Genomic DNA, 24,195 nt, shown 5'->3' with positions numbered 1-24,195 from the left:
TGAAGCATGGAGCCCTCTGGGCCTCTGTGAAGGGTTCTCTCTCTCTCTCTGGCTGGCTCTGAGACATCCCAGGGGACTCTGCACCCCGGTCTGGCCCACTGGTCTCCCCAGATCCTGCAGCTGCTGCTCTGATGAAGGGCCCAGCTGAGCCGGCCCACCCACCGCGGGAGGGAAGGGTCCAGGCCGTCTGACCTCCCTCCTGCATGTGTCCCACCTCATGCTTCCTGCTAACGCCGCCTGCTTCTCAGAGGAGCTCCGCATCTTTCCCGGCAGTGGCCGCCCCAGCCACGCTCCATCCATCCTGCGGGGTGCTCACTCCCTTCCCAGCCCACCCTCCCTCCCGGCAGAGGCTCCCACTTACCTCCATCTCTTCCCTCCCGGGTCAGGTGGTCCCCAAAAAGAAAGAGCGTAAGGTGGCTTCGGACGACGACATCTCCGAGCAGGATGGGGAGGTGAACCGGTTCTCGGACGACGAGGTCGGCTCCATGAACATCACAGACGAGATGAAACGCATGTTCAACCAGCTGTGAGTATCTCCGCTGCCCTGGCCCCCGGGGCTCCGCTCCACCTGTCCAGGCTGCTGGGGGCAGGGCTGCAAACGGGTGGCCTGCTCTGACAGTGCCTTGTCTGGCCGGCATGGGTTTCTGAAAGAATTTGGATTTAGTCTCAGCGTTCATAATTTGGGGAGTTCCACATGTTCAGAAGAGCCTAAATGGTAGCAGTGGGTCCTGTGGGCTCGAGCCTTACACTCCGACCGGTTGTCCCCGGGGTGGGATTGCTGGGCGCATCGCCGCACTGGGGCCCACCGTGCTGGCCGAGGGCGGGCTCCCGACAGCCACTGAGCATCCTCCGTGGGCGGGTGGCTTTACAGATGAGGCTTCGGTGACTCCAGACAGTCAGCCGAGGAGGTTGGATTACCACATCCCTTGGTACACGAGGATGCGGAGACGCACAGACAGGAGGCCCTTGGCCACAACTGCTCCACTTGTGTGGGCCGGAGCTGAGGTTCAGAGCCAGGCCTGTCTGCCGCCCGGGTTCCGTCCTGGAGATGCTGCGGGTTAGCGGTGGAGTCCGGGGCTGGCTCTGGTCCGTGGTGGGCTGGAGCCGGCCCGCAGCGGCTCATGAAAGCTGATCGCGCATGCGGCCGCCCGCTCCAGGTTCAGCCATGGCACAGAAGTAGCTGAAAATTCGCCCCAGTGGGACATTGGCAGATACTTGCCCTCAGGGCTACCCTCCCCTCCGCTGCCAAAAGCTGGTTTACTTGAACCTCATTGGATGGAGTCGCCTGGGGCAGGGAGACACTGTGGCCTTGGTCTGTCCAGGGCCATATTCTCCATCCGAATCTGTCTTTGACTCTAGTCCACACGGTGCCCTGAGGTGGGGTGGGGGAGGGGAGAGGAGGGTGCCCCTGCGGGCGTTAGGTGACTTGCCTGAGGGTTTGGAGTCGGAGGGTTGGGCTGCGACAGGTTTGGAGTCGGAGGGTTGGGCTGCCCACATTTATTTCCTCCTGCCCCTCTGGTGGCTCTTGCCTGTTCTGTCTCTGGAGCCCCTTGCAGTTGGGCGCCTGAGCCCTGAGAACTCCGCTTTCCCCCAGGACTCTGGGTTTCCAACAGCAGGGCTATGTTTGAGCTCTTGACTCTAAGGAGCCGTCACAAAACCCCACAGAACCCCTCCCCAGGGGCTCGTGTCGTTTAGGCAGTGGCCTCTGACATTGTACTCGGTTCAGAAGCTGGGGCACGGGTCTCCCCCGCCTGCCTCCTGCAGAGCCCTGGGTCTGGCTTGGCATTACAGAGTCCAAAGGCCACTCAGCCCAGCCCTTTCACATTCAGATAGGGAAACTGAGGTTCAGAGGAGCGTGCCAGGAGTTGGAACAGAGCTGGGCCCCTGGCCCGCAGTTGAGTCCTTTGTCCCCAGCTAGCTGTCTTTGCCTTCAGAAGAGAGTCGCCCTCTGCCCTCTCTGCAATACCATCTCTGGCCTGGTCCCTTTGCCTCTGAGCCGGATGACTCTTAGGGAGGCAGGAGTCAGACCCCGGTGGGGATGGGTTTGTGTGACACTTTCTTGTACTTGTCATTCCCTGGGAACAGAACTGAGGTGGCGCTCGCTGTGTTTTGGGGGCTTGCTGTTGGAGCGGGACAAGGAGACTCCTGGACTCCTGATTCCGTCTTCCGACATCCTCTCCAAATGTCGTGTTCTCATCCTTTGGTGATGACAGGGGCTGTGGAAGGGGACCCTTGATTGGATCCAGGTTTTCTGAACGTGGCGCTGGGCGTTCCTGAGCCTGAGGCGGGATTGTCCACCCCACACACCCAGGCTGGGTTCATTTGGGTGAATTAAAGGGCTTCTCTGAAGAAATTGTCCCTGTTTGCAGAAAGTTCCCAAGGGATAGTTAGGCTGCCTGGGAACGGGCTGGGCTGAAAGGAACAGTTCCAAGAGCTGGGTCTGGGGACTCCCTGGCAGCACTACTATTGTACAAAGGAGGTCTCGTGCAAAATCGGGTGCCTGGGGTTGACAGGTCTGAACTAGGTTCAGTATCCAAGTAGATTTATTGGATTGTAAGGTTGTTTGGTTTAAAAAAAAAAAAAAAAATATATATATATATGTATATACATATCTCCTTTGATCATCCCCTCCACCCTTGCAGTTCTAGCCAAGGCCATGCTGACCCCACCCTGGGCAGGGCCCTGAACCCCGCCTCCCATATCTCCACCGGCTATGGGCTGGGCTGAGACCCAAGCCAGAGGCTGCCCCCCGCCAGTTCCCCTGAAGTCTTTGAATAATGTGCCCCATGTCAGGGCTGTTTTGTTTTGATCAAAATCTGTTGCTTGGGCTTCAGACCAAGGAGAAGGGGAGGAATTTGCTACTTTCCCTGCACCATGGCCAGTTCCTCAGCCCTGCCCTCCCGATCTCCTGACCCCTTTCTCTTGCCCATCTTCCTGTCCTTTCTGGCTCCCCATTCCTCAGCTGGGGTTTCCTTCAGATCCCAGACGCTAGAAAGGAAGTGAAGTCAGCGGTCAAGTATGTGTTGCGGTGACGGTGGACCCCAGGGGCTAATCTGGAGCTAGTCCAGGCCAGCAGCGCCTTCTTATGCTGCTCTGTCCCCCCCCCCCCCCCCCCCCCCCCCCGCCCCTGCCGGCTCTGGTCCCTGGGCTCATGGAGCCACCTACAGGCTCTAGCAGAAACTGCTTTTTGGTGGGGGACCTGGCTCCAGGGGGTGCTCTAGGCAGCTTTGAACCAGAAATTCTTGGGCCCTGCCGGGTGGCCCCGCAGCCTGATCCGTTGTGGGACGGTAGGGAGCAGTGCCCTGGGGGATTGGGGGTGTTGACAGAGAGCCCTGGGACCCACATTCTCCTCTTTGGCTCATTTGATCCATCAATTGATTTAAGCCCTGTAGACGTCAGCCATCCCATCTGATCAAGTTCCCCTTCAGCTGGGGGAACCAAGGCATCTCCAGAAACCCCTCAGTCCCAGGCAAGCCTCTATGGTCCGTTACCCTACTTCCAGTTCCAGTGAATAGGGAAGCCCTGAATTTGTTCAGGCTTTGAATCCAAGCCCGATTTCAAGCATGTATTGGTCCAGAAGTCTACCTAATCCCTGTGCCCTTCAGTTTCCTCATCTGTGAAATGGGACTAAGAATCCTGCTTGTCTCATAGGAATGTTAGGAGGAGGGAAGGAAGTGCAGTTTTAATGTATGCTAGTGGCCAGTCCTGCACCCAGCACGTAACGGGTGCTTGATGTGTTCTACTGGGGGACGAAAATGCCGTAGGAGACATCTGGTTTTCTGCCCCAGTTTCTGTGACAGGCTAGCAGTGTGACTTTGGACAAGTGGGTTATTCTTTCTGAGCTGCAGTTTCCTCATCTGTAAAATGGGCATGATATCAACCTTTCCGAGTTGTGGAGAAGACTGTAGACATCGCCTCTTGCAGAGTAGGGGCTCCAGAAATGAGCTGTTACATGAATGAAAACAGTCACCAGATTGGGGTGGGGAGGAAAATACCTTTAGTCTCCACTGATTAAAGACTGGCGTCTTTACAAAGAGACATTTAAAACGGTATAAGTAATATATCAGTACTTTCTGCGTTTTTTTTTTTTTTTTTTAGATTTTATTTATTTACTTAACAGAGAGAGACACAGTGAGAGAGGGAACACAGGCAGGGGGAGTGGGAGAGGGAGAAGCAGTCTTCCCGCTGAGCAGGGAGCCCGATGGGGGGCTCGATCCCAGGACCCTGGGATCATGACCTGAGCCGAAGGCAGATGCTTAACGACTGAGCCACCCAGGCGCCCCACTTTCTGCATTTTAAAAGAGCTAACCCCGCCCCGGATAAGGCACGTGTCTCCTTTGGCCGGCACCCCGTCTGTGTGGGGCAGCTGCCTGGCAGAAGCGTACCCATTGGGGCGGTGCCCCTTTCTCCCCCGACCCAGCCCAGCCTCTGGAGCCGGGCTTCAGGTCAGCCCTGTCCTCTGCTGTCACCCCACAGGCGGGAGACCTTTGATTTTGACGATGACTGTGACAGCCTGACGTGGGAAGAGAATGAAGACACACTGCTGCTCTGGGAGGACTTCACCAACTGCAACCCGACCATTGACCTGCAGGGCGAGGTGAGCCCCTGGCCCGGTTGCCGTCCCCGGTCCCCGCTCATTCCGGCAACCCGCGCCACCCGGCTCATTGTCCCCTGTGCTCTGTGTCCCCAGCAAGAGGAAAACTTGGGCAACTTGATCCACGAGACAGAATCCTTCTTCAAGACGAGAGACAAGGAGTACCAGGAAACGATTGGCCAGATCGAGGTGAGGGCTCGGGCTCTGGAGCCCTCTGGTGAGGCTCCTGCGATGTGGGGTCTCGATTGTTAGTTGAGGGGGATGGGGGTGCTGGACGGGTGCAGCGGGCACAAGGTCGTGATTTGGAGGCCTGCAGTTCCCTGCCCGGCGCTGGGCAGGTCCTGCCCCTCCTAGGGCCTTGGTTTTCTCAGGTGTAAAATAGATCACATGGGGGTGGTGATCCCTGTCTGTCCCAGAGAGTTTTTTAAGTTACTCAATGGAGATAGTGATCTCAAACAATGAGAGAAGACGTTTGAGTGACATCGAGTGACGCTAGGCACTCAGTAAGCCTCCCTGGTACCCACATGCCCTCTGTACATGCCTAGAGGTAGCTAGGCGCCTCCAGCCTGCGCGGCGGGTGCCATGTACTCCATCGTGCAGAGGAGGGGATGAGAATGACAGAGACCCAAGTGGCTGGCCCAAGGCCTCCAGCTGGGAAGCAGCCTTCAAGCCTGCTGTCTGCATTCTAGATCCTGTGCACCTGGCCACATCTTTCAGTGAGAGTGACTGCTGGAGAAAGAGAAGGCCGGCTCCTTCCCCGGGGGCTGTGTCATTGGTAGAGGACAAGGGTCAGAAACATAACGGAGACCTGAGAACTTTCCTACGCAAGTCCATGGAAAGCAGTGTGGGATGCTGAGCGGGGTGGAGTTGGTAGACCTGGCGAAGGCAACCCCTAGGGTTGCTAAGCAGCCATTTCCCTTTCAGTGGAAGCAGTTCTGGGGGCTGGGGGCTGGCATGCAGGGAGCGGAGGGCATGGCATCCTTGGGGGGTGGGGTGAGGGGGCTTGGCACTGTCACCATCAAGGACGTGTGGAGGAAGTGGCCGAGGGTTCCGGAATGAGGGTGACTTGGCCTCATCTTTCTCCCACCTGCGGCCTTTCAGCTGGAGCTGGCCACGGCCAAGAGTGACATGAACCGGCACTTGCATGAGTACATGGAGATGTGCAGCATGAAGCGCGGGCTGGACGTGCAGATGGAGACCTGCCGCCGGCTCATCAAAGGCTCTGCAGACAGGTACCCAGTCCCGTCCTCCCTGCGGGTTCAGCGATTGTGTCCTTGGGGGGTATCTGTGGGGCTGCAACTTACAGCCTGGACCATTTCATCTGCCCAGCCCACCTGTGCACCCATCCACCCCTCCCTCCATGTGCATCCAGTATTAGCCACCTGCTGTGTGCTGGATGACTTATGTGTCTGATCTCATATAGATCTCTCGGCAGCTACTTGTCATGTCCAAGGCCTGCTCTGTGCCAGGCTGTGGGGACAGTGATGCACAGAACAGCCAAGCCCCTGCCCTCTTGGGGCTCGTGCCCCACTTTCTGCCCAGGTGTTGGGCGGAGGAGGTATGCAGGGCACTCCTCTCCACCGCTGGTGGGGCTCCTAGTGTCCGTGGGAAGCAGTTTCCCTTCCTTTCCTGTCCTCCGACCAAAGGCCACTGGGTCTGTCCCCAGGAGACTGACGAGCCTCAGGCCCCTTGTATTTGCCAGGGAACGCCAAAACAAAGACAGAGCCCCCTGCCTTCTAGGAACGTGCACCTTTTGTGGGGAGACAGATATGCCAGTAATAAAATGAGATGATACGTGAAAAGTGCTGGGCACAAAGCACAAATATGTTCATTGTAATCGTTCCTCTTTTATGACTGTGGTTCAGGCTATAAAAGAGGGAGGGGCAGCCCGGTGGGAAGCTGCGTGGGGGGCCCTGGGCTTAGCATGTCATCCCTTTAGCTCACTGTGGCCCGTGGAACCCATTGTCATCACGTGCATGTTCAGATGGAGGAGCAGGTTAAACAGCTTGCCCACGGCCCCCCGGCTCATCAGAGAGAGGGCCAGAATCTGAACCCAGTACTACCAGCCACTCTCCTGTATGGCCTCTTGAGCTCTGAGTTAAGTGGGGTTTACTGAGCACCTACTCTGTGCACAGACCTGCGTTAGGTGTTTGGAGGGTAGGACTGGAGCTTGATCCATGGTTCCTGCTCCCAGGGAGCTCTCGGCACCCAGAGCAATTAAGAGGCAGTGCGGGGGGTCCCGAGAGGTCTTGAGGGCCACGTTCAACTCGTGAGCTTAGAAGATTCTAAGGAAAGCAGAGCGAGGGCGGGGTCTCAGGGCAGGATCATCGACGATTAGATTTTATACAAGGGGCTGCTCAGTCTTTCCTGGCCCTTGCCTCCCTTCAGGAGTCCCCAGGCTGCCCTCTGCATGACCCCCGTTCTCTCATGCTTTCCAGGAATTCACCGTCCCCCAGCTCCGTGGCCAGCAGTGACTCAGGAAGTACAGACGAGATCCAGGATGAGTTTGAGCGGGAGGCGGATGTGGAACCCATGGTCAGCTGATGACGGAGGCCCCCAGTGCCTGCTGGTCTTGGTGATGGGGCCTCTGCCCCCACTCCCCGTGGGGCCAGGAAGGCTCCTCGGAGTGGGGCTCCAGTCCTCACCACACAGACTCCCTCTGCCCTCCCTTCTCTGGAGGCCCCGAGGGACCGCTGCTTCCTTCCTTCCACCCCACCACCAACCAGTGCCCCTTCTCCATCCACCCACCCAAGGAATGGTGCTGTCAATTTCTATTGTTCTCCACATTACAAATGCAGACTTCTGTCCGGACGATGCAGTGTTAACTGTGCCTTTTCCCTTAAGCTGAGCCACTTTGAGCTCCAAAGAATTCTTCCTAGCAGGTGTTTTTATACAAAACTCTAAGGTGAGGGCGGGGCCCCTGGCGTGGTATAATGTGGATTTCTACCCTCCCACCTGCTCCTCTGATTGGCCATGAGCTCTGCCCTCCCCTCCTCTGCCTGGCCAGTGCCAGTTGGCCTTGGGGTGGTCCACCTCCCCACCCACCAGGAAGGAGCTGTTTGCCTTTGCAACCTTTCCAGGTCTGGGTGGGGGGCCCCCCAAGTGTTTTTACTTAACTGACAAGAGAGAAAAGATGGAAGGAGGGAGGGAAGACAAAATTTTATTTTCTTTCTGGATCGAGTGGCGAAGCGGAGGGACAAGGCACTGTGGGGGAAAGTGGAGTCTCACTGTGTTTAAACTACTATGCAAACAAAACAAAACAAAACAAAAAAAAAGCAGCTTGCCTTATATCATTGTGGAAGGTAGGCCCTCGCCCAGACTCCTGGTTTTCCCCTGGAGCTGGGAGAGAGGCCGATGCTAGGGTGATCTCTCTCGCAGCCTCTGAGGGTGAGCACTGACTCGGGAGTGGGGTTTCTGTCAAGGTCGGTAGTGAGGCCGGGGGCCTGCAAGGCCATCGGCCCACCTGACTGCTTGCTTTCTTGGGACCTTTGTGGGGTGGGAGGGGTCTTTTATTGCCCTGATGACTTGATGTTTTTCTCTCCCTTCCCAGCCAATGATAAGGGACTATAGATCTGTAATTTCTCTGTGAGAAAGCCTGAAGGGGGCCAGGCCTGGTATCCACCCCCTCCACAATGGAACTGGGCTCGTACCGCCTGCCGCCATCTTGGTTGGTTCTCCACTGCCCCCAGTCGCCGGCTGTTTGGCCACCGGCAGGCACTGGAAAGGGAGGGGGAGGGGGAGGCAGTGAGGGCTGCTGGCTAATCAGAGGAGGCAGGAGTGGAGCTGGAGTGAGAACCATCCTTTGTTCTGCTCACGGACATATGCAAGCCTGTTCCATACTTCACTCGATTGACCGACCAGTGGGGAGTTAATCTGAGCCAGTATCTCCCCAAGACTTGGGTGGGCCTGTGTCAGAAGGCACTGTGTTGAGGCCACCTGTCAGATCTCAGCTTGGAGCCAGCCGAGCAGGTTTTGCTTTTTTTAAAAAAAAAATTTCTTTTTGTACCCACTCCTGTGGGTGTGATTGCTGGTTTTTGTTTTTTTATTGGCCCAGGAGCTCCCCCTGGAGGTCCAAGGAGCAAAATGTGCCCGAGGCCCAGAACTGCCCACCTACCGCTCTCCTGTGGAGGCGGAGGAGGGACTCTGGCTTTTAATAGGATTGCAGCCCCCTGTCTTTCTTCCTCAGGGTACCAGCGACCTGTAAGGGCCTTCTCTCTCTTCCGTTTCCCCACCTGTTTTGCAGTCTTAAAACCGTTGTACATAATACTCATATGATATATATATGTATACATATATATATATATGGAGAGAGAGTGTATGTTAGTGACTGTATGTAATTTTTATTTATCAGAACTTGGTGGCCTTTATTGTGAGTCCCCACCCCCCCCTTTTTTTTCTGTTGTGGTTGTCGCAGGAACCTGCTGGTTCCCTGTGGCGGTCTGGCCGAGAGGCTTCCAATCCCAGCCAAACAGTCCCTGGGTAGGTATGCGGAGGGACCATGGGTTCAGAGGAGAGACAGCCCCTTCCCCTCCTCCTCACTGACCCTTGTTCTAAAGGTTACAGGGTTCAAACATACCTGATTATTTTTGTCATTAGTGTTATTGTTGTCTTAGTTTTAGTCTTATTGTAACCAAAGGTTATCAGAGCCAGTCGGGCTTGGACCTCAGCTGCTGGAAAGATTTTCCGTTTCTGGGAGGACACCACCCAGCCCCCGCCCCCGGCCTCCCTCTGTCCAGGGCTGAGGGGGGTAAGGGAATGGCGTGGTTTGGGAGGCAGAGCAGAGGTCAGCCCCGGGTTGTTTCTCAAGGTGGTGGGGTGGGTGGCAGACCTATCTTTAGTGTTAAGACATAAGGCAGCAGTGTAAGTATAACTTACTTATAAGTTATATAGTATATATAGTGTAACTAAGGGGACCTCGGCAGTCAGCGTTGGGTGATTATGTATGCTTTCCCCCTCACGTACGTGTACGTGTACCTGTACGTTTGCCTCTGGGACTGGGGTGCTCGAAGTTTGTCCAGGGAGTATGGAAATGGCAGGAGCCCGAGATAGACGCTGGCCGAGCAGCTCCTTCCTGCTGGTTTTCCATAGCTGCTCTCCCCTGGGGAGCAAGGATTGGGGCAGGTGGATGGGGGTGGATGCCACACAGGGTGTGGCAGACCAGCCTCCTGGGTCTGGGCCCGGCTGCTTCTCTCTCTCCCCACCAAGTTCTTTTTTGAGTTTGTTGCCAGTGGGCCCTTGCTCGTGACCTCGCCATGAGCCCACAGCTTGCCAAGAAAGACCCCAACGCTCGCTGGGGCAGCACTGGGTCCAGTTGGGATGAACTGGTCCATCCTTTGTAAAGCTGTAAATACTAAAATTTCTATTTCTAAGCCCAGTGTCATATTGACATTGGTATTTTAAGGTTGTTCTCAGATGGGCTCTCCTGTGCTGCCCTCTCTCACTCTCCTATTTTTGGGGGTTTTATAAAAAGAGAGGATTGGGGAGGGGCAGGGAGAGTAGCTTCCTTTTGGCTCCCTGGTTGTGGAAGACATGCGCACGCACGCACGCACGCACGCACATATACACACACACTCCTCTGAGACTCCAAACAGGGGAAAAAAAAATCATTGGCAAGTGAACACACCTTGTTTTCTTGTAGCAATATATCTTGAGGTCTTTGAAGGGCGGACTTAGCTCTGACCTACGGAGAAGCAAACCACTTTGGCTTGGAATGGGGGAGAGGGTGTGGGGTAGGGGGTAATATAAGGTGTAACTTAAGCTAAATGTAATGTATTTATAAAGTAAGAGATTCTCATCTATTTTTATGAAAGGAAAGGGTTTTTAAATTTAGGGTAGGCAGTTAGGGTAGCCCTGTGTTGTCCTGTGAACAAGAAATGCATGTCGCTGCTGGACTGAATATAATCAGTGCCCCTCTACCTCCCCGGTCTCACTGCCCACTCACCTGTACCCGTGAGTGGCTTCAGCAGAGCCTAGGTCCCACTTCACCCCATTTCCCTGTTCCTTGACCCCCCAGCTCCTTGGTCCTTGAAAGTCTCTGGCGGGGGGCACTTGTGGAAGTGGGTGGGCCGTGGGGAATTCAGAATTGAGGTGGGTGGGGAGGAGGGGAAAGGGGGCACCAGGTAGGGGACAAGCTTGGCTTCAGAGGGTGGGCTCTGATTGGTGACTCATGCTCTGGTCTGCCAAGGTCCAGTTCCAAGTCAGCTGTGTTTGGGAGAGGTTGAGAAGCAGCGGACTGTGGGTGGCCATGGGACTGTGGGTTCAGGGAGCACTTGGCTTCCTTGGGGCCTGGGCCCTGGTGGGTCCCAGGTGGTCAGGCCGCTGGAGCAGGAATGGAAGGGCCAGGAGATGCCCACCCCCCAGCCCCAGCTGTGCCTACTCCAGGCCTCGGCCTGGGCTACAGTCGTTGATGTGCTCCTCCAGGTCCTGGGGCAGGAACCGGGGTGCTGGGACTTCCTCAGACCTGGGTTCACCATCTCGAGACACCCAGCTCTCATTCTGGAAGGGCATTCTCCTGACGGGAGTCCGGAGGCAGCTGGGTGGGTATGGGTAGAGACAAATTCTCTCTGAAAGGGAATTTTTCTTGGCTGGAGGATTTCCAGGTTCAGGGTGGACTGTGTGTTGGTCTTGGGCAAATCCCTCACCATTCCCACTGCCGGGCCCTCAAAGAAAGGAGGCAAGGCACCATCCCCACCCCCGGCAAGACCCCTTCGTGGACATTTTAGCATCTACCTGATTTTTAGCCCCATCCAGGGAGACTTTATATCCTGAAGTTCCATCCCACCCCACTGTTGCTGTTTGTCTGCCAGTTGGGTCTAGTGTCAAGGGGGAAGGGGGGGTTTATACTCATTGAAAGACTACTGATCCTACCGGAAACCAACCTGTTTACTGTACTGTTGTAAATATCATGCCCTTTATATCCTGTATATTGGCTTCTTTTAAATAAAGTGAAATGTCTTAGAATTGAGGGTACTGCTTTTTTTTTTTTTAATTGAGGATGAAGTGGTGATGGGGGAGGGTCAGGAAAGACTGAGGGCCGCATAAACACCAAAACAGAGTCATTAGCCAGTTTGTGATAAAAGAGGGAAATTTCACATCCCCTGTTATATGGGCACTCACTATGAAATCTTTGGAAGGCAACAGAGTGGGATTTGTTATCATACGCACTTTGCGGAAGGGGAAGAGCGAGCCAGAGAGATCACAGGCTGAGTAACTGGCATCCCCTGGTTTGCAGTGGAGGTCCTGCTAATCATAAAGGCCCCCGTTTGTTTAACCTCCTTTTATGGTGCCCTTGAGGGGCCACCTTCTGGGACTCTGGATTTGACACTGTTCAGTATTCTCGTTTCTTCTCGTTAATGGCCAAATTCGGGGAGACACTGCCTCCTGTGAGCAGGCCCTGCTCCCCCACTAGGGTCTTCTCTAAGGATTCAGAGAGACAACTGCCAATTCCAGGCTATTTTTTACCATATTTAAGACCTGCACTTGATGGAACTTCCCACTTTTTAAATTCCCCAGTGTTTTAAAGGGTGTGACTTGGAGAAAGAGGAGTAGCGTGAACTAATGCGGGCGGTACCCCCTTCTACAGAAATGGAAACCGAGGCCCAGGGAAATGAGCTATTTTGCCAATGTCTTAAGGAGGAACCACGATCAGCATCAGCACTCTCACTCCTCAACAGGTTCTCCGTTGCCCTTGGAAAATGTTCTAAAAGCTTCAACTAATTTAGGAATGGAATGAATCCCGAAGAGCCTGCCATCAGGAAGCCTTCAGAATCTGATACTTTAAAAGATTTATTTATGGGGCACCTGGGTGGCTCAGTCGTTAAGCGTCTGCCTTCGGCTCAGGTCATCATCCCGGGGTCCTGGGATCGAGCCCCCCATTGGGCTCCCTGCTCGGTGGGAGGCCTGCTTCTCCCTCTCCTACTCCCCCTGCTTGTGTTCCCTCTCTCGCTGTGTCTCTCTCTGTCAAATAAAATCTTTAAAAAACAAAATAAAAGATGTATTTATTTGTGAGACCGAGAGCGAGCATCAGCAGGCGGGTGGGGTGGGGTTGGGTGGGGTTGGGTGGGGAGGGGCAGAGGGAAAGAGTCTCAAGCAGGCTCCTGGCTGAGTGTGGAGGCTGATCTGGGGACTCCATTTCACCTGAGATCATGACCTGAGCTGAGATCATGAGTAGGTCGCTTAACCCACTGAGTCACCCAGGCCACCCCCAGAATCTGAGTTTTAAATAAAGTGTTCAAGCAAACAACTTCTCCAAGAGAAAACCAAAATTTTGACAGCGGGGGTGGGGGCGTGGGGTTAGTGGGTGAGATGGAGCACCGGACAACCGGTTCTGAGTGTTACAGGATATCTTTTCCTTCGGTGCCCGTAGTTCTAGGTCAGGCTGCTTGGAAGAATGAAGACGTAGACCAGACAGAGTGGTGGGCAGCAAAGCAAGGTTTATTGAGCCACAGTAAAGTTTATTGAATGATAGAGTACAAAGCTCCCAAAGAGGGAGGGGACCCGAGAGGATTGCCGATTTGGCATTTAGATCTAGGGGTTTTATGGACTTTGTTGGTGGGCTATTTTAATCTGATCAACCCTCCATGTGCCTGTCATCTATTTGTCACAATGGGAAAGGATGGAGGGCTCCTTCCAGGGTGGTGTAAAATCCTTTTAAGGGTGGTTTCCTCTTAGGGTGGGGCCCCTCGTCCCTACCTGCCTTTCTTCCAACTATCCTTCATCACGAGGTCAGGGGCTTTGAAGAGAAAGCTAATCGTGGACCGGCTGGGTTTTATCCCTCACTGATTCTAGTCCGCCGGGAAGCCGGCCGATTTATCTAAGCGCCAGGCCCCAAGGTGCGGGGTGGCTGGGTGCCGACCAGAGGGAGGCTGGAGGCAGGGTCGGTAGGCTCATCCCAGGGGCTGCAGCCCCCCGGGTGGAGGCACGGGGCTGGCCGTGGGGATGGCCACCCGGCCAAGGGCAGACCCACCGATCAGGCCGGGATGCTAGCGACACCTGACGCACCGACCCGCTGTCCTTCCGCGGCTCCTCCCACGTGTCCCATTCCGGCTCTCTCATTGGCTCTTTCCGCCCTCGCCGGCCGGAGAAGGCTGCCCCAAGACCGCCCATCCGATTGGCCCACAATCTTCGGTGTGTCATTCTGATTGGTCGAGGAGGCTCACGCCCCCCCCTCCCCGCCCCCCGGAGGGCGGCTGGGCATACCATAACAGGCAAAGGGGAAACGTATAAATGTCAAAGCTCCTCTTTGGGGCTGCCTTGTCCTGTGTCGCATACTTGCCTCTGCAGTGCCCTCGAAATCAGAGTTATAGTATTAACAGGAGGAAATACGGGGTCATTTCGGGTGAGCCCTACGCGGAGGACGGCGTGTGACCCGTTCCCCCCGCCCGCCGAGGTGGTACGCTCCCGGCGGGGCTCCGCCTTCTGGTCGCGCCCCAGGCTCAAGGTCTGTGAACAACCCGGGGGGCTCGCCGTCCGCGAACAGTTCCGCCGCGAGCCCGAGATGGTGCTGCTCGGGCCAGCGCTCCGCCGTGCCCTGCTGGCCCGCCCCTGGAGGGAACCCGGGTGAGTGCGCCCCGGGCCCGCGGCGGGCGGGAGGGGGGTGCCCGGGCGCCTCTCCCTGCCAGATCCCCGCCGCGATCCCGAGGGTTCCCCCCGCCGGGGGTCCCTTCCTCTAGCCCTCTGCCCCTCACCCAGGCCGTCCTCCCGCTGCGACCGCCCCCCCCCCCCGTCTCTTTCCTTCCGCGAGGGGGACCCCTCCCGGATCCCACGCTCGGAAAGTCACCTTCTTCGCGCTCGTCTTCCTCCTAATGGGAACCCACCGACAGAATGCATCTCGATTTTTCGCACAGCGCTTCTCAGCTCCCCATCGTGGGTCTCACGTTCAGGACTCGCCTCTGGGATTCCCTGAGTCTCCTGTCTCCTTTCTACCGGGACTCCTCTTTCCTCTTTTCCCTTTTCAAATTAACTACTGGGCAGAAAAGGGACCCTTCCTTTTGGTAGGTGGGAGAGTAATACTTAGGGAGTGCTTATAATGTACCAGACGCTGGGCTAGGCACTTGGTGCATGCCTCACTGTGATGGCTAAGGGAGAGACACTGCATGCGAAGTGCATTGAACAGTGCATTTAAACTGTGCAGGAGATTTTCCAAATTACAGGTGAAGAAACCAAGGTGTAGTTTCCGGGTGGATCCGCCCTGCGAACACCCGTGTGGTGGAGTTGGGTTCCTGGACCCTTGCCCAGTCTGTGACACATGTTATTAGAACTCCTCTGGGCTAGATGGCGGGGGTGGGTGGGTGGGTGGGTGGCGTGTAGGTGGGACACAGACCCTGTCCCAGAGGGCTCAGTCTGATGAACGGGTCTGTCTGTGGGCCTTTCAGGGCAGGGCAGCCCCCGCCCCCAGTTTTGAGTTTTGTTTGCCTGACCGCTAGGATGGTGACCAGCTCTGTCTCACATGCTGAGCTATGCCTTTTCTAAGTTAATCAGTTTCCCAAGGGATGGTGGGGGTGGGGGGGGAGAGGGTGCCCTGGGCATGGGTCACTTTCAACACTGCTGAGCGTCCTTTTGTGGGTGGGGGCTTGATAGGTAAGGGCAAGGAAGGACAGGAAGAACACATGGGGGAGAAGGACTTCTCTCCCAAACCAAGGTTGGGGGCCACACTTGCCACACACACCTTCAGTGCAGTCTCTTTTGCAAACTTCTCCCTGTACTCGGGACACCCCCCCCACCATGGGGGGAGGAAGTCCATAGATTCATGTATTTACTGAGCACCTATTGTGTGCGATGTTGTGCTAAACCCTGGAAGAGAGGGGTACCCAGGGGACTTCCCACGTGGATGGGGCCTTTCAGAGAATTTTTAGTTTAATGTTGCGGGGGGAGGCCTTAGCCATAAAAACCTCTAATACCTAGTAGAAAGCAATCCATATTTCTAAAAAAAAAAACATGATAGCAATAACATCAAGCGATCAAGAACCACGGACCTGGCACTGTGCTGATAAGCACTGTATTATTCCCATTTTTACAGATGGGAAACTTATCTGCCAGTTAAGGCGAATGGAGAGTGAACATAGCAGTCAGACTCCAGCTTTGTGCTCTTAATTACAGAGCCTCCGGAGTGGAGCTAAAGCGTTTTGCAACCTGATCTGAAGGCTCAGGTTACCTCTTTCGATGGAGTAGCTGGCCCAGCGCCCTAGACAGGGTTTCTCAACCTTGGCACTATGAACATTTTGAGCTGGGTAATCCTGCGTTGTGGGGGCTGTCCTGTGCCTTGGAGAATGTTTCACAGCTTTCCTGGCTTCTGCCCATGAGATGCCGTAAGCACCCCGCAGTAGGGATAAAATAAAAATGTCAGACACTGCTGAACGTCCCCGGGGCCAAAATTGCTCCTAGCTGATAGCCCCTGCTCTAGAAAAACAGGTCTGATGTTTGGCCACTTTTTCATTTATTCAACTAATATTTCGGATGCACCTGGGGCTATTTGTGGAGAAACAGGTTTAGAACTTGTTTAATAGTATCTCTCAGGGTCCTGTTTGTAAAACTAGTGCTGAGGAAAACAACCTCTTTTGAGGACCCGGTGTGGGTAATATTCATAGTGTTTCCCTTTTTGCGTGGAGTGCCTGGAATCTCAACCGATTTTTAAAAATACCTTTTTTTCTCCCCAAATTTACTTTTATTTATTTATTTATTTAAAGGGGTGGGGGAGGTGCAGAGGAAGAGGGAGAATCTTTTTTAAGATTTTATTTATTTATTTGCCAGAAATAGAGAGTCCATGCACGCGAGAGTGAATGCGGAAGCAGGGGGAATGGCAGGTAGAGGGAGAAGCAGGCTTCCTGCTGAGCAAGGAGCCTGATGCGGGACTCCATCCCAGGACCCTGGGATCATGACCTGAGCCAAAGGGCTTAACCGACTGAGCCACCGAGGCATCCCAGGGAGAATCTTAAGCAGCTCCACCTTACAACCCTGAGATCATGACCTGAGCTGAAATCAAGAGTTGGATACTTAAACCAAGAGCCTGAGCCACCCAGGTGCCCCTAAAAATACTCTTGATTGTGCATTTTCCTTTTTTTTTTTTTAAGATTTATTTATTTATTTTAGAGAGAGAGAGAGAGAGAGAGAGAGCGTGCGAGCATGAGTAGGGGGAGGGGCAGAGGGAGAGAGAGAATCCCAAGCAGGCTCCATGCCCAACACAGGGCTCATCTCACGACCCTGAGATCATGGCCTGAGCTGAGATCAAGAGTTGGACGCTTAAGGGACTGAGCCACGCAGGCCCAGGCACCCCTGCGCATTTTCTTTTTATTTAATTAATGTATGTCCATTGTAAAAAAGTATAGATAAAGCAAAAAAATCCAAAAATGGCCTGGAATCTCACTGCACAGAGGTAACCACTGTCCTCACTTCAGTTAATGAAGTGGATTATTTTACTGAGCTCCTCAGCAGCCTGTGAGAGTTTTATAGGCGTTACTATTCCCATTTCACAGATTAAACAACTAAGGTCCTTGGAAATTAAGGAAAACGTGTCTAAGGCTTTAAGCCAATAAACACCAGGCCCCAGAAGACTGCCTCCTGTCTCCTTTGGCCCTGACTTCCAGCTTTTTTCTCTATTTCATTGACTTTATCAGGGCTGTCTTCAGTTATGTCTCTGCAAATTCTCGTTGGGAAGAGCCAAGATACATATTTATATTTATATATAAATTTAATAAGTAAAAGAACTAGCCCAGGCACATAGTAGGCTTATACTGAATGTGAGTTTTTCTCTATTACTTGCTTTTGTACCAGACCCTCCTGGGTGCCAGGGGCCCCCCCACCATCACGGGGCGGGCAGGCTGGAATTGGCTACTGTCCTGTTCCCTGCAAGAATCCCGGGTCACTTTGGACTCCTCGCAGCCCACCTGCCTGCTTAATTTTCAGCATTTCAGAACTCCCCAACACTTGTCCCAGCCTGCCTGCCCCTGCAATGGGCACAGGCTGGGCTGGGCAGGGGGCTGGCACATCCCATTGCTTCCTGGACCTACTCATGCAGTGCCTCTTGCCTGGAATAGTCTCCCCTGCCACCTTGGTGAACCCACACTCACCCAGCCCGTTGTGGCCTTGGCAAGGTGGCCCTCCTTTGGCCCTTTAGTGTCCTGTCTGTATGATGGGGAGAATCCCATAAGCCGCATAGCAGAATGATTAGAGATGATGTGACAGGTACCCATTATGTAACTGAGTGAAGGAATAACTAGAATCGACGGTGATCCTAATACGGGCTTCAGAGGTTGTTAGAATTGTTAGAACCCCCACGTGGCCTGCAGTTGTCACTGGCATACCTCGAGCGCCTGCTTCTGGTACCCAGCCCCTGGCCCGGCACACAGTAGGTGCTGCACGCTTGCTGTTGGAATGGCCCAGAGGACAGCCTGGGGTGGATTCTGGCTCCACCTCTTAGCAGCTCTGTGGCCCTGGGCAGATTATTCAACCTCCCTGTGCTGCCTGTGTTCCCATGTGCTAAAGACAGTAGTAGCCACCTCGTAGGATTGCCTTGGAGAGGAAATAAGTTCATACACAAAAACCACTTTGAAGAGTATCTGCACCTGGACAATGTTGCTTTTTTTTTTTTTTTTTTTTTAATTTTACTCATTTACTTGACAGAGAGAGAGAGAGGGAAAGCACAAGCAGGGGGAGCGGCAGAGGGAGAGGGAGAAGCAGAGCTGAGCAGAGAGCCCGACTCAGGGCTCGATCCCAGGACTCTGAGGTTATGACCTGAGGCGGAGGCAGACGCTTGACTGGCTGAGCCACCCAGGCGCCCCGACGATGTTGCTTTAAGTATTATTTTGATCCCTTCCCCCAGCCGTGGGCTGTCCCGAGTGATCGCCCTGGATCAGAAATATTCAGACAAGAGGGCCCCACAGTGCAAGGATGGAGGCTGGTGTGGAGCTCGGATGCCCTCGGTGCTTTCCCGTTATCCTTATTAATGACCCCGAGGCAAAACCCTTGGTGTTGGGGTTGAGCCTGCTCGCCCCAGGGGAGCGGGGGCAGACACCCGCCCATCTTGGCAGTTTCTTACCCCGCCCCCCCTTTCCTTTCCTGGCACGAGCTGTCAATGCCCGTGGACAGCAAGCCGCCGCCCACCTCTCATGAGCTGGGAAACGCTGGGAAGGAGGAGGATGAGCGCGTCCCCGCGGCCCTGTTGCTCAGGGGTCTCTGACAGGTGGCAGGTGCTTCTGCCGTCGTGGGCGGCTCCTGAGTGAGGAAGCCCTGGGTTCAGGTGCTGCTCTGTGGGGCAGGGAGCAGTGCCCCGGAGCCATGCGTGAGCACCCGGGGTCTCAGAAGTAGTTTTCTCATCTGTAATAATAATAATAGTAGTGGTGGTGGTGGTGGTGGTAATCCTCGCCCCTTCCTCATGCATTCGTAGCTGGAGTCAGGAGATAATCACTTCGCGCAGCGCCAGGCATGTTGTAAGTGCTTAATAAATATTCCTTGATGTTTCGAGGGCAATAAAGTGGAAATAGCTCAGCCTGGGCCTGATGCCCCACCCTTCTGGAGACCTGCCCTCGCCCCCCTGCACTTTCTGCTCACAGTTCACCGTCCCTTATCTCAGCGATAAGGAGGATTGGCCTTATCAGGTCCCAGATAACAGCTGGGAAAGTGTGGAAGCTCAATGAAGCAGGGGTAGTTTCCTTTCTCCTCCTCTCCTTGGCCTTGGTCACCCCTGACCCCAGGCACTAGGGGGCCTGGTGCTGCTTCGACAACGCTTTGGGTGTTCATTGTTTTTCTCTCCTGCCCCCCCCCCCTTTTTTTCTTGATGAGTCTGATACAAAGGTTTATCAGTGTATTCTTTGTTTTAAAAGGTATTTCTCCAATGCTCCCGTGCGCCAGGCGGGTGTCCATGGGGAGTGGCGAGGTGGGGGGCGAGGGGGTTGGCTGATGGCCTGGCTGGAGCCACGGACAAGGCAGAGCACTGTTGGTGGTGCTGTGACTAGAGCGTGGGCTCTGAGATGACCCGATACAGCCCGTCCAGGCGCTGGAGGGTAGCGTCCCCAGCACAGAGGGCTCCAGAAAGACCCAGGTGGCTGGATGGCGGCAGACGAAGTGGGCAGGGTGGAGGGATGATGGGAAATGAGCCTGGAGGCCTCAGTAAGGATTCCGATTTTTTGTTGTAGAAGAGAGGAGAAGCCCCTGAGTAGGCAGGTTTCATTGCCCGTATCTGAGTTGTCTCTGTGCCCTTGAGACTGCTGCTGCTGGGTGAAGAATGCAGTCCTGCCTGGAAGGGCCTCGCAGATCCTCACAGAGGTTCCAGGTTCTGTGAGTGATTCTTCTCTGCCCTCCCCAGAGCCAAGGGAAGGGTGCTCATGTTAATCCCGAATGGCCCATGAGCCAAAATAAAAGGGGGAGAGGGGATTGGTTTTGTCAGGTGTCCTTGGATAATTTTTGGCTCCAGTTTTGACTCAGGCTGATCTTTGAATTCTGTTCCCCACATTTGGACTGATGGGCAGCTGGGCCGGGGCTTGGAGACTTTCCAGGCAGAGGGGAAGCCAGGGGGGAATGTGATCCTGTGGTCACAGTGGGCCTCTGCCCTGGGGAGGGTAGAGAGAGGCCTGCAGCATTTCTGCTTCTGACACCGCCTGGGAGGGAACAGGTTCAGGAGGACTGGTAGCTACTGCATTTTAAGCTGGGTGGAATGTGGTACTAAGTTTATTCCAGCACTATCTGTTGAGTGCCCAGGCTAGCCCCTGATTGTTGTGACCTTCGGGGTGTCTGAGAACCATTTTGCCATTGAACACCTGGCCTGGTGCGGTAACATTCTGCGTGTGTGTTTGCATACATACGTGTACATATATATATACACACATATATGAGACACATCTACGAAGACAATTTTCTTAGAAGTACAGAGCAGGAGGGGTGAGGAAGGGCAAGCACTTTGAACCCCGCAATGCCCCTGCAGGGCACACAGTACCGCCCCCATTTTTGAGGTGGGGAATCTGAGACCCACCGAGTTTGTAATAATGGGCTGATGTCTCTCGGAGCACATGGGGGTTTCGGTCCCACAGATGTCTGCTTCTGGAGCTGGGCTTTCTGCACGCCCTTCGAGCCGGGGTCCAGGCTGGGGTTGGGGCACGCACCTCCAGGCTCCCAGCCCACACTCCTTCTCAGCGGCACCCTCCTGGCTATAGCTGATTGATTGGTGGTGGGGTGCTGCTGCTGGAACCTTCCAGAGGGCCCTGGGGGCACACGCCACCCCCACTTTCCTGACGTGTGGAGGCTTGTGGCGGCTGGAGTTTTCCACCCTCTCTGTTCCTCCCCCACTATAGGTGGGGGGGGGGGGTCAGTGTAGACTTGAATTTATGGGATATACCTGTAGCTTTGTGTGACTGCCTCCTCCGCTCTTCAGAGTAACCCAAGGGAAGGGCTGGTGGGAGGCTGGCCTCGCCCCACATTTCTGCCCTTGGTTAGGGGAAAGGCGGGGCCTGAGGAATGTGACCTGCCTCCTAGTGTGGGGTGGGTGCTGCCTGGGGGGTGGGGTGGGGGAGGAGGGAGAAGGCCCAGCTCACTTAGAGCCGTTAGGCAAAATCTTGGGCAACCGGGCCCTGCCCTCCTCCCTCCTGGACCGCCCGGGCCCCTCGCAGCACTTCCTGTCAACGCTTCCTGCTCTGGGCCTTTGTACTTGCTCTCCTCTGTGCCCAGAATGCTCTTCCCAGTCCTTCTGAGATCCCAGATGGCGCTCAGAGGACGCCTCCCCTGAGAGGTCCTCCCTGATCACCTAGGCCGGAGCAGCCCTACTCTTCCCCTTACTCGTTCTCCCATCCTCTCTGTCCTCACCTGCTTCTTGCCCATGGTCCCCACTGGAGGTGAGCTGCTTGTGATGAAGTATAGTTGGAAGAAAGGCAGGCAGGGCCAAGGCGCCCCACCCTTGAAAGGATTTTGCACCACCGCAGAGGGAGTCCTTCATCCTGTCCCACTGTGATAGGTAGATGGCAAAAAACAGATGGGACGATAGGCTCAGGGAGGATCGATCACATTAAAACAGCCCACGCACAAGCCCATAAAAACCCCGAGACTTAGAAAGTGGTGGCAACCCTCTCGGTCCCCTCTCCCTTCGGGAGCTTTGTACTATCACTTCGCTGTCACTCAATTAACCTTGCTTTGCTGGTCTACCTCTTGATTCTTCGAAGCGGCCTTACTCGGAACCGCGGGGCGCCGGAAGGAAAAGGAAATCCTGCAGCCCATGCGGCCCGAGGCCTTGCTGTCATGGTCACTGCTGTCTCCAGTGTTTAGAGCAGTGTCAGAGGCATAGCGGGTGCCCGGGAACCTTGTAGAATGAATGACGGACCAGTCCTCATGGCCCCTGGTTTTGTGTCCTTCCTCCAGGCCTTTGGTCCGTGAGCCTCCAGACCCATTCCCAGGGAGAAAGAATAAAAAGGCCCCCCCGACACTCACAGCCCAAGTGACACTGAGGCCTGGAGGCCCCACCCCCCAAGCTGGGGCCCCAGTTCAGGAATGAATGATCTCACGTCTTGGCTCTTACCCACCTGCCCCCCCATCCTCAGACATGTTAGGGACGGTGGTCACCAGTGGTCATCAGTCAGTGAGGTCATAGGGTCAACACTGAGCAAGGGCTCCGGGACAAGGAGTTCTTGAAACTCAGGACCCGGGAATCGGACCCTGAACCCTGAAAGCCGCCCTCCCCGTGGCTGTGAGCTGAGCTCAGGGTCACTCCTCCAAGTTGCCGGCCCGTATCCTGGATGTTCTTGCCCACCCAGAGCTCAGCTCTTGGTGCCAAGGGAATCCCAGCTGGGTCCCATTCTGATGAAACTTGAGTTCTGGGACTGGCTGCCCTTTCAGCCCAGAGAAAGCAGTAACTCGGGGCCCTTGGGGATAAGGGCTGCATTGTGGGGAAGGAAAGGGAGAGTTACCCCCTCCGCGTACAAAACGCTTAGGAGTGGTTTTGCATTGATTGAATTTAAACTTCAAATGGCTGTGTGGGTTTGTTTGGTGGTTCTCACTTAGTAGATGTAGAAACTGGCCCAGTGGAGGCAGGTTACGTGCCCGAGGATGCACAGTGACAGGTCTGGGCCTGGAACTTGGATTTTGGACCCCAGGGCCAGGTCTTGCCCCCCAGTTCTATACTTGCTCTGGATTTCAGGGTTCTGGGCCAACACAGGAACCCCCCCCCCCCGGTGGAGATAGAGGGGCCGGATCTGGCTGCGGCCACCACTGACCTGTGTGCCTCTCTTCCCCGCCCCAGGCTGTGGTGGAAGCACACGGCCTCCCTGAAGGTGGCCAATGAGCCGGTCTTAGCATTCACGCAGGGCAGCCCGGAGCGAGATGCGCTGCAGAAGGTAATGGGCCGGTGGGGGCACCCAGTGGGGTTAGGGCACGGAGAGAGGACAGCCTTCAGCACCCCCCACCCCCCCAGGATGCCTCTCCATGCCTACGGCCATCACCCCCAGCCTTGGAAGGAAACTGGGTCTGGGACAGCCGTGCGTCTGGAGGACGGAGAGGCCGGGGGCAACGGAGGGTGGGGGGCAAGCCGGGCCACTCTGGGGCTCCGTCCAGGTCGGGGGTTGTAAACCCACAGACGTTTTCTGCTTAAAAACATTGTCCTGTTAATTGCCAGTATTTTAAAAATTGTGAGATGTCACGTACATTTCAGATACAGTTTTCTATTCTGTCTACAATGGGAGGACCTGGCAACCCTGGCCTCCCCTTCCGGCAGGACAGGAAGTGACGGCGGACAGGGGCTGCGTCCCGATGCCCCCTGAGCAGAGCAGATGCTCTCTGACCTCAGAGCCCTGCCCCTTCGTACTTCTGTTCCCGCCTGGGCATCTGTGTTTGCAGGCCCTGCACCGGGGTTTTAGGAGGAGCGGAGAGGAGGGAGGAAGGCCCCATCCACCCTGCTGTCCCCTCCGTAGGCCTTGAAGGACCTGAAGGGCCGGACGGAAGCCGTTCCGTGTGTGGTGGGGGATGAAGAGCTGTGGACGTCAGACGTGCGCTCCCAGGTGTCGGTGAGTCCAGTGGGCCGGTGGGGCTCGGTTTCCCCCCGACCCTGGGGTCCATCCCTCAGGCAACAGATCAGCTTGTCACACAGGTCTCTGCCTCCAAAGGGGTTTATGGTCCGTTCCCTGCTTTTGAATTCTGTGTGCCGGTATAAAACTTCCAAAAGTAGTCTTGGGGGTATCACCATAAAAGATGCCGACTTCACGCCTGCCAGGAGGGAGTTAAAACAGGGACTGCCACAGCTTTGCCTTTTCTGTAGAAAATGGACCCGTTGGACACCTGGAGGGTAGGAAGAAAGGACAGAATGTCAGAATTAAAGATAATCCCTCCAAAGAGCGGGCAATCTCCAAAGCCTTGGACTCTATTTTGGAACTGCTGCTCTAGTGGAAGATAAGCTCATCTGGGGTGAGCACCTAGGATGTGGCCGGGCCTCCTCCTAGAAGCCCTCCCGCTGGAGCCGTGCTCCGTCTGCGGATACATCTGAGAGGCCCTGTCCCATCTGCACGGGCTCCTCTTTCGGTCCTTGCCACTTCTCTTCGAGGGAGGAAGAGCGGGGCGTTCGCTGCCCATTTTACAGATCAAGAGACAGGCTCAGAGATATTAAATGGCCCGCCTAGGGTGGCAGAGTTAGATCT

At 55.2% G+C, this 24,195-nt stretch overlaps 2 protein-coding genes across 3 annotated transcripts in view; both read left to right on the top strand.

Moving 5' to 3' along the window:
* Positions 1-11,550, top strand: part of IFFO2 (intermediate filament family orphan 2) — a 47,245-nt gene extending 35,695 nt beyond the window's left edge. The window contains exons 5-9 of one of the 2 annotated variants that reach the window (XM_027569925.2): positions 387-526; positions 4,477-4,597; positions 4,691-4,783; positions 5,696-5,826; positions 7,033-11,550. In XM_027569925.2, the coding sequence (XP_027425726.1) occupies positions 387-526; positions 4,477-4,597; positions 4,691-4,783; positions 5,696-5,826; positions 7,033-7,138 (591 nt within the window). In that variant the 3' untranslated portion in view covers positions 7,139-11,550. Of the gene's footprint in view, positions 1-386; positions 527-4,476; positions 4,598-4,690; positions 4,784-5,283; positions 5,549-5,695; positions 5,827-7,032 lie in introns of those variants that run through there. The other variant, XM_027569934.2, reaches the window with a different exon arrangement.
* Positions 11,551-13,869: 2,319 nt separating this feature from the next.
* The window catches only part of ALDH4A1 (aldehyde dehydrogenase 4 family member A1), a 29,181-nt gene continuing 18,855 nt past the window's right edge, over positions 13,870-24,195 (top strand). Inside the window, exons 1-3 of the mRNA XM_027568768.2 lie at positions 13,870-14,152; positions 22,809-22,902; positions 23,476-23,568. Coding sequence (XP_027424569.1) covers positions 14,091-14,152; positions 22,809-22,902; positions 23,476-23,568 — 249 coding nt within the window. The 5' untranslated portion in view covers positions 13,870-14,090. The remainder of the gene's footprint in view (positions 14,153-22,808; positions 22,903-23,475; positions 23,569-24,195) is intronic.

The sequence above is a fragment of the Zalophus californianus genome, chromosome 4, assembly GCF_009762305.2.
Source record: "Zalophus californianus isolate mZalCal1 chromosome 4, mZalCal1.pri.v2, whole genome shotgun sequence".
NCBI classification, from domain to species: domain Eukaryota; kingdom Metazoa; phylum Chordata; class Mammalia; order Carnivora; family Otariidae; genus Zalophus; species Zalophus californianus.
Note: the sequence above shows the minus strand (reverse complement) of the source record. Positions and strands in the feature narration are given on the sequence as shown.